Source organism: Stenella coeruleoalba, assembly GCF_951394435.1.
Source record: "Stenella coeruleoalba genome assembly, chromosome: 11".
Taxonomy (NCBI): domain Eukaryota; kingdom Metazoa; phylum Chordata; class Mammalia; order Artiodactyla; family Delphinidae; genus Stenella; species Stenella coeruleoalba.
In genome coordinates, this window is record NC_137157.1 from 25241446 (window position 1) to 25255300 (window position 13855).

The following is a 13855-nucleotide window of genomic DNA, read 5'->3' on the forward strand; positions in this document are numbered from 1 at the left end:
AAAAAAAAGAGGGACATTTCATACTGATCAAGAGCCAATTAATCAAGAGAATATAACAACCTTACATGTTTATGCACCTAATAACAAGGCTTCAAATTGCATGAAGCAAGAACTGCAAGAAGGAATAGATAAATTGATAATTATAGTTGGAGATTTCAACAACTTTCTCTCTGAAATTGACAGAACAAGTAGAGAAAATCAGTGAGGATATAGATGATTTGAATAACACTGTCAACCAGCTTGATCTGATTAACATTTATATAACACTTCACCAGCAACAGTAGTATATACAATCTTTTCAAGGGCACGGGAGCATTTATCAAGATAGACCATATTCTGGGCCATAAAACAAGTACCAATAGATGTAAGAGGATTCAAATCATACAAAGTATATTCCCTGACCACAAAGGAATTACTTAGAAATCAATAATAGGAAGGTATCTGGGAAATCCCCAAATATTTGGAAGTTAAATAACATATTTTTGGATAACCCATGGGTCAAAGAAGACATCAAAAGGAAAATTAGAAAGCATTTGAACTGAATTAAAAATGAAAACACAACATAGAAAAATTTATGAGCTGCAGCTAAAGAAGCACTTAGGGGAAAAGACGGTCTCAAATCAATGATCTACAGTTCCATTTTCAGAAACTAGTAAAAGAAAAGAAAATTAAACCCAAAGGAAGCAGAAGAAAGTAATAAAGATAAAAGCAAAAATGAAATACAAAAATAGAGAAAATCACTGAAACCAAAAGCTGCTCTTTTGAGAATATGAAGATGTCTAGGGTTTCAAAAACCATTAAATAACAGTTGCAGTTATGATCCTGAAGCTTCTATTTTTGGTAACTAAGAAAACTAGACCAGAAACCATGGGAAATATCTAGTATTTGTATGTGTTTGGGTGCTTGCTCATGCCTGCCTGATTTGTTTTCTGAAGAACGTGGAAGATCTTGTGTGCTACTGAAGAGAAAGAATCCATAAAGCCGTTTGAAATGTATTACCTATTTTTACATAGGTATTTATGCAAATGTGTGTGTTCACATGCTCCTCATCAAGAGTGCAGAACTGGTGGTAAGACCATCTTGCTTTCTTTATTTTTCTAAACCCTATTCCCTATTTGGCTTCTCCTTTTAAAAATGCTATTTAGAGAAATCATTCATTCATTTATTCATTCAACATAATTATGAAATGCTACAATATGCCAAAGACTGTGGGACATGCTGGGGGACACAGCTGTTAACCAGACAAACAAGATGCCTGCCCACTGAGCAGAGTCTAATGTGAGATACAGACAAGTAAATAGGCAATAACAATGTACTAGTGTAAAAATGCTGTCATGGAAAGAGCAAGTGCCAGAGGAGTCCGTGGGATGGTAATGAACTTGGACCTGAAATATTCCTCAAGCTAGCAGCTGAAAAGTTTTTTTTTAATGTGATAACTAAGTTTCTCAAATTATTATGATTCAACACAGGCAATAAAATTTTAGGTACAAAGCAATATGTCAGGTATGAGTTCAATACTGAAAGAATTCCTTGATTATTACGTACCAAATACTTCCTCTACTTCTTATTCTGTTCACACTGTGTTAATACTCTGTTGAAATTTCTATCTCAGAGTATAAATAAGACATAAAGAATACAATTTTTACTAACTTTCAGTATTATTGAGAGTTTTTTGTAAGTATTCTAGAAAAGAAAGAACATATAGGTGATTCTAACCTGTTCAGAACTTCTTAAAGATCTCTTTGTTTTAGTGGGGCATAAGAAGTGGCAGAACCTAAGCCAAGATTCCAGATCCTTAGGCAAAGTTTGAGGGATTCCAGGATTAGAGAAGTGAGGCAAGACCAGAGAAATGTGAAGATTCCAAAGATTATGTAGGAAAGGGTCCATGATTCATTCAAGAAACTCAGATAGCTTTTAAAACTATGCATTCCGGGGCTTCCCTGGTGGCACAGTGGTTGAGAATCTGCCTGCCAATGCAGGGGACACGGGTTCGAGCCCTGGTCTGGGAAGATCCCACATGCCACGGAGCAGCTAGGCCCGTGAGCCACAACTACTGAGCCTGTGTGTCTGGAGCCTGTGCTCCGCAACAAGAGAGGCCGCGATAGTGAGGGGCCCGCGCACCGTGATGAAGAGTGGCTCCCGCTTGCCGCAACTAGAGAAAGCCCTCACACAGAAACGAAGACCCAACACAGCCAAAAAATAAATTAATCAATTAATTTTTTTAAAAAAATTTAAAAAAACAACAACTATGCATTCCTTTAACTCTTGATTTTCTCATTTGAAAATGTGTCAGGATATTATTATAAACTTCCATATTCTAGCTACAAGACTGTACATTGTAATGTTATACTGAAAAGTTGGAAACAGCTTAGATGACTAACAGTAGCAGTCTGGCTGAATAAACTATGTCATATCCACACAATGGAATTCTAACCAGGTTTTAAATTATGTAGCAGTGTTTCTCAAAATTTATTGTGCATCAGAATCACTTGGAAGGCTTGTTGAAGCACAGATTTCTGGGCCCCATCTCCAGAATTTTTGATTTGTCAATCTGGTGTAGGGCCCAAGAATTTACATATCTAACAAGTTTCCAGGTTGATACTGATGATATTAGTCTGGGGGCCACACTTTGAGAACTACTGATGTATGTAGAGTTATTTTTAATGATTTGGAAGAATATTCAGAAAGTGTTGCTAAGTTGAAACAAAGTTGTTTACATTATATTCTGTATTTATACATATAGAAGTTTAGATGGAAAAATATTATCAAGCTGGTATCCCTGGTTGCCTTTAGGATGGATTGAATTGTAGTTTTTTAATGTCTTCTACATTTTGAGTGACAGATTTTTCTGTAATGAGCATAGTATTAATCACTAAAACATAATCAAATTTCTTAGTTAAAAAAATAAGATCATGAAACCCTGGCCAATGGCACTAACAAGCTGGAAACATCAAAGTGGGCTTGATCCTAATCCTCCTCTGGCTTTTTAACTATGTCTTGTTAGGAGTGCATCTTCAGAAGCAATCACAGGCAGAGGAACAGTGATGGGCCCATAGGTACATCCAGTTCCTGATGGGGACAAAAACAGAAGAGGCTGATATTATATGGAGGGCTTCTACACTTTTTCTTCCTTCATTTGAGTAGTGCCATACAGGCTTCTTCTGGGGATATTTGAAGAAAAACTGGGTGGGACCCAAAAGGCGACCTGCCAGAAGTTTGAAGCATCTGGATTGGCACACTCTTTGTTTCCTGACACAGGGTAGATCCATTTCCCAGGGTATCAGATTAAGGCGTCTCCTTTCTGGAAAAAAGATTTCATGGTTTAAATTCCCATCCACTTTTGTGTCTGTGGCACTCCGCTGTCTCCTTTCCAGCACGCAGCCTCAGGGGTCATGATGTCCGTTCCCTGCTGATATCAGCGTGCCAACTGTGGTGTCATGCACACCAAGCACAGAGCCGCCATTCAGCTTCCACAGTCTGGGTCCAGGAAGCAAAAGAGCTTCTAAGTTCCTACAAACCTTGACAGATCTTCCTGTAGTCCTGCATGTGCTGAACAATTCTCACGGGGAGGGAGACAGAGGGAACTAGGGTAAATGTCAAGGGTAAATATGTGCCAGGAGCAGAGACAGCAAACAGTTGCCACCAATGTTCAGGAAAAGGATGGGTGGGTGACAGTGTAGCATGCAATAGACTTTTCAGTGGAATACTTATTTAGTTAGCACTGGTTACCTTTTTCCATGTCCTTGCACCACTGTGCTTGATAAATTGGGAGGCAGCCACATCACTGATCTTATTTAGAGCAAGAGTTCTTCACAAATGTCTAACATAATGCCAGTGTTTGGGAGTCATATGGAAAATAAACCCCATGTAAAGCTCACAATGGATTCAATGCTTTTTAAAAATTTTTTTTAATGATTCAAAATGTGAAATCATGTTCTGATTTAGGCTGTTGTTAAAAGAAAAAGACATTAATTCTATATTGACTTTCAAATAGGCGACATATTGTTTATTGGAAAATTTTATTCCATACTATGTTGCTTTCTACCACTTTCCATGTGAATAAATGGTGCAGAATATTGTTTAAGATACAACTTTTTTAAGTTTTGCAAGTTCAAAATTAGCTACATATGCAGATACTGGTTAGTAATTCATTATTGGTAACTATTGCTTTAATACAACTTCTCACCTGTCCCCTTCTGGTGCTATGACATGAATTCAGTGTGTCAATCTGTTTAGGACCCTGTAAAAGGAAGTTATTTGAAATTCTCACCTATTATTTGAGTGCCAAGAACAATGTTATAGTTAATCAATTCATTTACCAAAAATTTATTGAGTAGCTATTCTGTGCCAGGCACTGTCCTGGGATACATCAGTGACTCCGCTCAAGAAGTTTACATTCTAGGGACTTCCCTAGTGGTGCAGTGGTTAAAACTGTGCTTCCATTGCAGGGGGCACCGGTTCTATCCGTGGTCTGGGAACTAAGATTCTGCATGCCACGTGGCCCCCCCCAAAAAAAAATCAAGTTTACATTCTAGACGGGGAAGACAGTAAAACATTAAGCAACTACAACTAAAATGTGCAGGTGGTAATAGCACTAAGAAAAAAAAATAAAGCAGGGCCATTATAAGGACTTTGTATTTTATTCTGAGAGACATGGGAGGTCTTTAGGTGCGTGTAGATCTAAGCAAGGACATGGTCCAATTTCTGTTAATAGAGAATCACTCTGGCTGCTGGATGGAGAATTGGCTATAGGAGGCCTAGTGCTGATTATCACCTTCCCTTAAGTTATATTTCATTGAGGACAGTTCTGTACCAATAGACCTGGAGATGTGATCCTACAGAGTAGATTCTTGCCTTTTCATACTTTCCGTGCAAAAGCAATTTATAAAATGAAATTTTTCTATCCAAAGTATTCCTTAAAGAAAAAAATTTTTTTTCTGGAAAGTTACTTTTAGGTACATTCTCTCTAAATGGGAGTTTATCCAAAGCTTACTTTTTAATAATTACTTTACTTTCATACTACAGTCAGCCCTCTGTATCCACAGGCTCCACATCTGCAGATATGGAGGGCCAACTAAGGGACTCGAGCATTCGCAAAATTTGGTATCCAGGGGGGCCTGGAACCGATCCCCCACAGATACCAAGGGACGACCGTTATGTGGTTATCAAAATATTTCTGTTTTTTTGTAAATAGGGTTTTTTTGACATATTTTTAAAAAGTCAAGAGATGCTTAAGAATTTTTCAGAGGAGCTTTGTATTTCTTACTATATAAATCAACAAGATTGATTGAGGTGTTTTTTTTTAACTGCATAATGAGTTGTAACAGTGTTGCCCTCCTTATAATAATGCTTCATGTTACATTATATTTATATTCATTGGTTTCCATGGGCAGTGATTTCCCTTTCCACTAACCTCTACTCCTCCAAGGTAACAGGTCCACTAGAGAATTTGCACCACCCCACCCCAAGGCCCATTTTATTGCCCCTGTATAATGTATAGACTCACAGACATGTCCAAAGTCTGTCCTTTCTGAGCCTTCCTCCCTCTGGTTTCCTCCTCATAACTAAAGCCTTAAGTTGCCTGTAGAGTCTGTCTATAACCTGCACAATAAAAAGTCTCATTACTTAGTTACACCTTGCATTTAACCAAAAGTGCTGTTAACTAACTTGATCAGGTACATTACTCACTGCCTTGGATTCAAGTGACTTCTGACTAATTTTAGAAATCAAATCCACCCTCAAAGGGTTGTATATTTACTTCCAGTAAAAATATTCCAAATATATGCCACAAGTTGCAAGGCAGATCCAGAAAAGGAGAATCAAAAATACTCATAGCGAAAGTGGTCCCAATTAATAACTGATGAGTCTTTGAAAGGGTCATTCCTCATTTAGAAATATAAGTACCTGGATCTTTATTTTGCAGTCACTTCCTAACTGGTCTTCCTGCTTCTATCCTTTACCCTTTATAATCCATTCTCCTCACAGAAGCAAGAGAGAATTACCTTTTTTAAAAATGCAAATCAGATCACATCACTTCTCTGCCTATTACCTTCCAGTGGCTTCCCACTACAGTTAGGATAACTCCACCACGGCCTATAAAGGGCTCTCTATTCATGATCTGTCATACGTGGCCTCTGTCCTCCTCTCCACTGCCCCCTTGTCCCCTGAACTCTAGTCACACTGGTCTTGTTCTTCCTTGGATAAGCCAAGCTTGATTCCACTTCAAGGCCTTCAAACTGGCTGTTCCTTCTGCCCAGAATGCTCTTCTCCCAAGATCTCTGTATGGCTGCCTTCAACCCAAGAGTCAGATTTCTGCTGATTACTCAATTTATACTTCTTCTGCATCCCAACAGGCAGCACATCTGTTCCTTAGAATAACAGGGCAGCTCTTCCCCAGGGGTGATCAAGGTCTGAAAACCTCTTGTTATCTTATCACTTGCAGATAATAAAAGGTATAAATCAAACCAGGACTACACGGGGCAAATAGTTCAGGGTTTGCACACAGTCCTATATATGCACAGCATTTTCTTTTTCTTTACAGGTTATTTTCAGAGCTTTGTCACCACCGTATGATGTGGAGAACCCTTACAGTGCCAAAGCGCAGGAGCAGCTAAAGATCACCAACCTCCGTGTGCAGCTGCTAAAACGACAGTCTTGTCCCTGTCAGAGAAACAACCTGAATGCAAAGCCTCAACATTTTACGCACTATGCAATCTATGATTTCATTGTCAAGGGCAGCTGCTTCTGTAATGGCCACGCTGATCAGTGTATACCTGTTGATGGCTTCAGACCTGTCAAGGCCCCTGGAGCATTCCACGTGGTATGTAAAACAAGTCCTCACTTACGAAAAAAAATCATTTGGTAGTCTAAGTTCCCTTAGAGTGCGTCTGTGCTTACATGGTTCTTCTTCTTTCTTCCTCTGCTGATTCACTCCTCTGACTCCATGCCCATCCTATAAAGTGCCTATTAACTTGTTTTTTAATCTTCCATTTTAGAATTATAAATAGTCAAGTATGATAACCAGATTCCTTGGAAAACATCCATGCCAGTTTTTAGTACCATGACTTCCAGATATAAAGTGTAAGGCGAGCAGTAGAAGAGGTTGGCATAATCATATTTGTGGCATTATCACATGGAAACCAGCTTTGACAGTAAATGCGTGCCATTGTTAAGGAGATTTTAGAGTGTAAAAAATAAGAACTTCAATTTAATGCCCAGCCAGTAGAATGAACAGTAATTTTCCTCTGTAAAGAGTAGCCTCTCACCCTAAGGCAGACGTAAATGCTCTCTCCTCTAGGCTCACACTTCTCATTGCGCTTTCCTCTGAACTTTTACTTGTTTGCATCTCCCAGGAGATCACGAACTTCCTGAGGACAGGGACTGTGTGATCTTCATATCCTCAGGACCGAGTGTATTACCTGAGCCAGAAGAAGGTGTTCAGTAGGTGTTTGGTTGAATGATAGCAACATAGGAATAGGGAGATGATGAAAATTACTGTCATTGTCTTCACCTCATCTTCTTCCAAAAAAGATACAGAGTGGCTCAGACAGCAAGTACCTTGTTGGGATGCATCCAGAGCTGTGAATGAGGATTAGGCAAGTAGGAGAGCACTCTAATTCTTTCTTTTTATGTTTTGCTCTGATACTTCTAATCAAACCAAACCAAAAATAAATAAATAAAACTTAAAAGGCCTCAGAATATCCTTACTTCATTACCTAAAGAGTAGACTTACACATTTGTCTTCTTTCTCCCAGCCCTGATATAGGTACAGCCGTGAGGGACCATGAGCCAGTTAGCCAGCAGGACAGTCTGTGTTAGCTGGGCTGAGTTGCTGGGGTGCAGAATAGCATTGGGGTAACTGAAATGACTAGGACAGTAGCCAGGAAGTTACAAAAATAGAAACAATGCTGTTACTTCTAGAAGTGAAGCTGGGGCTTCCAAGTTGAAGGGAGTGCCATACTCATTCAACAAACATCTACTAGTTTCTACTCATTAATGGACTTTTGAACCAATATTGTTTCAAATAAAGGATGGAATAATTTGTTATACCTAAGTTAATTGGGTTCAGGTATTATTCAAATAGAAAATAACCTAGATATTCTAGATACATGCCAACCAACTAGACTGAAACAGGAAAATTTGCATGAGGTAAGATGCTAATAAATTTCTGCCATTATATTTAAGTGCATTAGTGAAGGAGAGCCGGCTGGCTGCAATGTTCTGAATGTTTTTGTCCCCACCCCCAAATTTGTATGTTGAGACCCTAATCCCAATGCGATGGTATATGGAGGTGGAGCCTTTGGGAAGTAATTAGGTCATGAGAGGGGAGCCCTCATGAATGGGATCAGTGCTCTTAAAAGAAGAGGCCAGACAGCTAACTATGTTTCTGCCATGTGAGGACACAGTGAGAAGTCTGCAGTCTACAACCTGGAAGAATGCTTTTACCAGTACCTGACCATGCTGACACTCTGATCTCAGACTTCTAGCCTCCAAAACTGTGAGAAATACATTTCTGTTATTTATCATCTGCCCAGTCTATGGAACTTTGTTCTAGCAGCCCAAACGGACCATGACACTGGCCTTTTGTTTCCTCAACTATCTTTGTAATCCAAGCCTTATAGGATTATTTCAGGGTAGAGTCCTGAGCAAAAGGACAGATACAAGCTTAGAGGCCCCCAAAACATGGCCCAGAATAGGCCATATCTGATTTGTCTCATGACCTATGAGACAACCTGAATGGCTCTGGTCAACCGAACTAAATTACCAGAGTTCTCAAGAGCCTTATAAAGCATTCATGAGTATGCGTTTAAAAGCAATAGTTCTGAGACTTCCCTGGTAGTCCAGTGGTTAAGACTCCATGCGTCCACTGCAGGGGGCATGGTTTCGATCCCTGGTTGGGGAAATAAGATCCTGCATGCCACATGGCCAAAAAAAAAAAAAAAAAGCAGTGGTTTCTTTTTTTTTTTTAAGTAAATCCTCTGAATGTAAACTTTCAAAGAGTTAGCAACACTTTCTTAGGCTGAAGAGAAAATTCTGGAAGGTTTTTTTATATACTCTGGGTATATGCAAATAGACTGTCCAGGGTGAGAGCCACTGGGGGTGGGTATCTTGCATTTGCTTCTCACCCGATAGCAGCAATCCCATCATCATCTCCTGTGCCCGGGACAAGCTGGTCAACATATGGAACCTGGAATACTGCAAACTGAAATCCAACCATATCAGCCCCCCGGGCCACCTGAACACTGTGACTGCTCTCCAGATGGATCCCTCTGTGCTTCTGAAGGCAAGGGTGGCCAGGTCATGCTGTGGCACCTCAATAAAAGCAAGCACCTTTATATGCCAGATGGTGGGGACATCATCAATTCCCTGTGCTTCAGCCTCAACCACTGCTGGCTCTGTGCCACCATGGGCCCCAACACCCAGCTCTGGGACTTGGAGGGCAAGGTCACTGTAAATGAACTGAAGCAAGAAGTTATCAGTACCAGCAGCAAAGCAGAGCCACCCAGTACACCTCTCTGACCTGGTCTGCTGATGGCAAAAGTCTTAAAATACAACTGTTCTCTATAATCATCTGCCAGCCTACCAAGGCTTGGACAGTGGTGATGGTAACATGGATGTCTGGGCTGTGCACCACTTCATTCAAGAGGGCATTAGTGTTTGTCTCTGACGATCCTATGCCAAGAACACGGGCTTACATGGTGAGCATGTGGGAGCCTTCACTGTGGTCCTACAAAGATGCTGATGAAGCCAAAAGGGTGGAGTCACATTTGAAGATCTCGATCCATCCCATGTATTCTCAATGGAGCCCTGACTGCCTTAACCATTGTGACCAGCCTGGATTTGCAAAAACAATGGTTGCAAGAAGTGAAAGGCATGGCCAACTGTGTCATTAGATTCGGATTCAGCTTGTCTCCAGCCTCAAGAAAGAGGGCTTCTCCCACAATGGGCAGCAACATCGCTAACCAAAGTGGCATGTTTTATTTCACAGGGCTAATGCCTGAACAGGTGGAGTGGCTGACCAAGGAATTCTCCATCTACGTGACAAAGGTCAGCCACATCTCTGTGGCAGGGGACACAGACAACTGGGCTACCTTGCTCATGACATCCACCAGGTCACCAAGTGAGTCCCCTGATGAGAGGGAACAGAGACAACCTTCCTGTCTTCAGCCTCTGCAGTTGTGAGATTCACACGGAGGATGAGGGAGGGTGAATCATTTTTTTCAGCCACAGTGCTTAACACTCAGCAATGTGTTTCTCAGAAAAGAACATGTAGTGAAATGGGGCAGAAACATCCGTGGCTGGTGTCTGGAACTTTGTGGCTCTAAACAAAATTTTCCCCATACTTATATTTCCAGCTTTTCTGTAAGAATTTACATGTGTAAGGAAGTAAGAGCCCCCCAAAACCTGCCAATCACTCCATTGTAATATTTCACAAGCTTGAACTGAAGCGCCCTGCAGTGTCGGGGGTTCCTCTGTGGATCCAGCATGTGAAATAGCCCCTGTCCAAGGCTTCGTGAGAAGACCTAGCTCTGACATTAACGGTCAGCCTGTTTGTTCTCCAGTGGTTGAGGAGCCTTGTCAACAGACCATATTACAGAAATCGTGTTCTGTGAAAACCAGCAAGTCTGCTGCCACTGCCACAAGAAAAAGAAAAGATGCCGTCTCCTGTCTTACATAAGTGAAAAGAAAGAAGGCTCTCCTTTTTAATACTTGCAGGCATTTTTAATGTTCCTCTCTTTTCCCTTATCACTGCTGTTCTTTTCCTTAGAAAGATCTAGAACTAGCCTAGATTTTCATCCTGTTCTACTACTTGATTGACCATCAACCCCATCCTATCAGGATTTACTTACTTGAAGAATGAAGAACATCATTTACTGCTCATCCCATACCCTCACCTCTCTCAGCAAGGAGTAGTGGAGAGTAGGTAACTGCACTTTATTTCAGCAACCTCTTCAGTGATTATCTCCTGTCGGGATGTTGCCTCTGGCCAGTCGGACCTCATACTTTCATTCAACGTGGTTGTGCAGTCACTCATTTCATATCATGAATAGGCCAATGCAGTGTTGTACCAGACAAGAGAATTCCCTGGGCTTTGGTGTTAATCTTTGTGTGCTGCCAGCCAGGCTTAGGCTTTACCCTTTGGAAAGGTAACCTTCATCTGCTCTAATCATGTAGACTTATTGCAGCTTGGTTTCTCTGCCACACTAAAGTTACTGTAGACCCTGCCCCCCGCCACCCAAATAGATAATTATCAACCTAAAAAGAGGATCTGGATAACCACGAAAAGGGGATTGTATAGTAAGTGGTTTTTTCCATTTCAAAAGGATATTAGAATGAGAAGTCTCCATCCTAGAAGACCCTATGGGATGGAAACCTCATTTCCTTACTCATCTCAGGCTCCTTTGAAATTGGAAGCCATATCTTCTTAAAATAATACTCATCTTGTGACATCCTACTCCCCAGCTTATGTACTGATTTCAACTTCTGCAACAATGCTGGTAGCCCCCCGTGCTGTAACTATAGCATGTACCAAAACCAGGCAAGACCAAGTCACACGTGGAGCTAGGGCCAGGTAAGGGGTTAGAAACAGGTAAGTGGCCAAGGCCATGATGGCTTGCAGGGATCTGGTTCCAGAAGAACTCTCTTTAAAAAAAAAAAAAAAAAAACGCCATAAGCAATTGGACCAGCAGAGGCTTATGACTGGAAATGTGAATGGTTCTGGTTTCAGATTTTTCCCATCCCTAAGCTTAGGTGCATTTTATTTTCATGTATTTATTTCTTCTCGATTATAAAGAGCTGGTATTAAATTTAGACATAGTTGCCTGGTTTGAATGTGATATTCTTATCCCTATGATTGCTTAGCTGAGCAAACTGCACATTAAACGCATAGTCTTTTGCTTTATTAAGAGCATGGTCATAAGGTCAATTGTCCTCCCATATTTGTGAACACCATTCATTATACATATGCAGCTGTAAATAACCAGATTCATAAATTGTGTCTGCAGAACAGAAGGTAGCCTCTTAAGAGAGCATTCTTTTACTAGTCAGCTTGTCATAGGTATGTGTGTATAAATCTGACTTTCTTTAGCACAGTTTTTCTTTATATCAGTCATTCTCAACGTGTGGTCTCTGCACCAGCAGCATCAGGATTACCTCAGAACTTGTTATAATTGCAAATATATATCCAGTCCTACTGAATCAGAAATTCTAAAAATGGGGCTCAGGAATCTGTGTTTAACAAGCCCTCAGGTGATTCCAGTGCTTGCTAAAGTCTGAGAGCTGCTGCTTTATAGACTATGCCAAATCCCCTGCAGCCAATGTTGTGAGGATGAGCAATTAGTTAATGAAATCTGGTTTTACGGGCTAGAATTTTTGATGGCTAATGACAGAGAACTAGGGAAGTTAATGGAAATGATACTTAGTCTGTTTCTTAAGCTACATAAGATTTTAGGGCCATTTTCCTTCTTTGGAAGAGGGGGGTAGGAAAAGGCATGAAGTGGGGTACCAGTTCGCAACCTCATTTACCTTTAAACACTCCTCCTGTGTCTTTTAAAGTAGTACCACCTTTTCCATGTTTCCCCTTCTTCCCAATCCATTCCATTTAGCCTTCACCAGTTCAGTTTTTCCTTATCTGTTCATGTCACTGGAAGGCAGAACAGCACAGTGTTTAAGACCCTAGCATTGGAGTCAAATAGATCTGGATTTGACTCCCACAGCATTTACTAAATTAATGTCTCACTGAACCTCAGTTCCCTAAGAAAATGAGAACAATGTCTACCTTATATAGTTACTGTGAGGCTTAAAAATATGATAGCCAGTGCCTGGCGTATGGTAGCCTCTATCTACATTGCTGCTGTTATCTTATATTATCTCAGCCTTTTCTACCACATTTCTCACAGACACTTTCTCCCCAGTAGCGACAGGAATAAATCATAGTGTATGTGCTTTTTGACATGTTTACAAGGCTAGAGTTTTTGTGTCAAGGAAAACTGTACTTTGATTCCAGCCTGCTGGGATCCCAGAAACTATGTGAAGAGGAGATCTCAAGCTTTTTCTCCTTGCAGCTGGGGAGAACTGATGTAGTTCTCTTTTTCCCAGCAGCTGGTGATTTTACAGCTGTTGGATGATGGATGGTAATAAGAAGGAACATGGAACGTTTCATTGTTTTACTAAAATATCATTCATTGGATAACAAGAGGCCATAGAATGCCGTGGAGAATTGTTTAAATGCCTTGAGTTACACTAAGGTTAAAGTGGATTTTTCTTTTGTAACCAGAAACTCATTATAAAAGAGTGTCAACATTTTGACTAATGTGTTCTAAATCTAAAAGAAAACATTAAAACCTATGGAACCATAATGTGGGTTTTGAGGAAAATATTACTTAGCCTACCTAGCTGTGTAAGGCAAGTTTCAGAATCATTCATAAAGTTTCATTACAAAAATTTTTCTCATCTGAATCTGAATACATTTATTCATGTATTATATTTGCACATCTTATATGTCATGTTTTATAAATTCAGGACAGATTTAAGACCATAGTTTTCTTTTTAAAAATTCTTTATTGTACTGTGAATAAGCCAAATGGACAATAATAATTAGAAAGCTCTTGGCTCTTCAAGGTATTAAGGAAAAGAGCAGAGGGTTTAAAAACAATCAGTAAAGTTATTAAATGAGAATATTAAATCAGAATTTTAAAATATTTTCATAGAGCAAACATGCATATATATTTGGAAATGAACATCTGTAAATTAGTGTCAGGTCTTCTCAGCAGAGAAAAAATAATTATCATGGATTATAAATACTGCTGATAATAGTTACAACTTTTTAAATGCTTATAGTGTGCCAGGTCTTGTG

The 13855-nt window shown here is 40.0% G+C and overlaps 1 protein-coding gene across 3 annotated transcripts in view; it reads left to right on the forward strand.

Moving 5' to 3' along the window:
- Positions 1-13855, forward strand: part of NTN4 (netrin 4) — a 107409-nt gene that overhangs the window by 32330 nt on the left and 61224 nt on the right. For 2 of the 3 annotated variants that reach the window (XM_079937823.1, XM_079937824.1), the window contains exon 3: positions 6542-6820. The exons of the other annotated variant lie outside the window; for it this stretch is intronic. In XM_079937823.1, coding sequence (XP_079793949.1) covers positions 6542-6820 — 279 coding nt within the window. The remainder of the gene's footprint in view (positions 1-6541; positions 6821-13855) is intronic. 3 annotated transcript variants of the gene reach the window in all.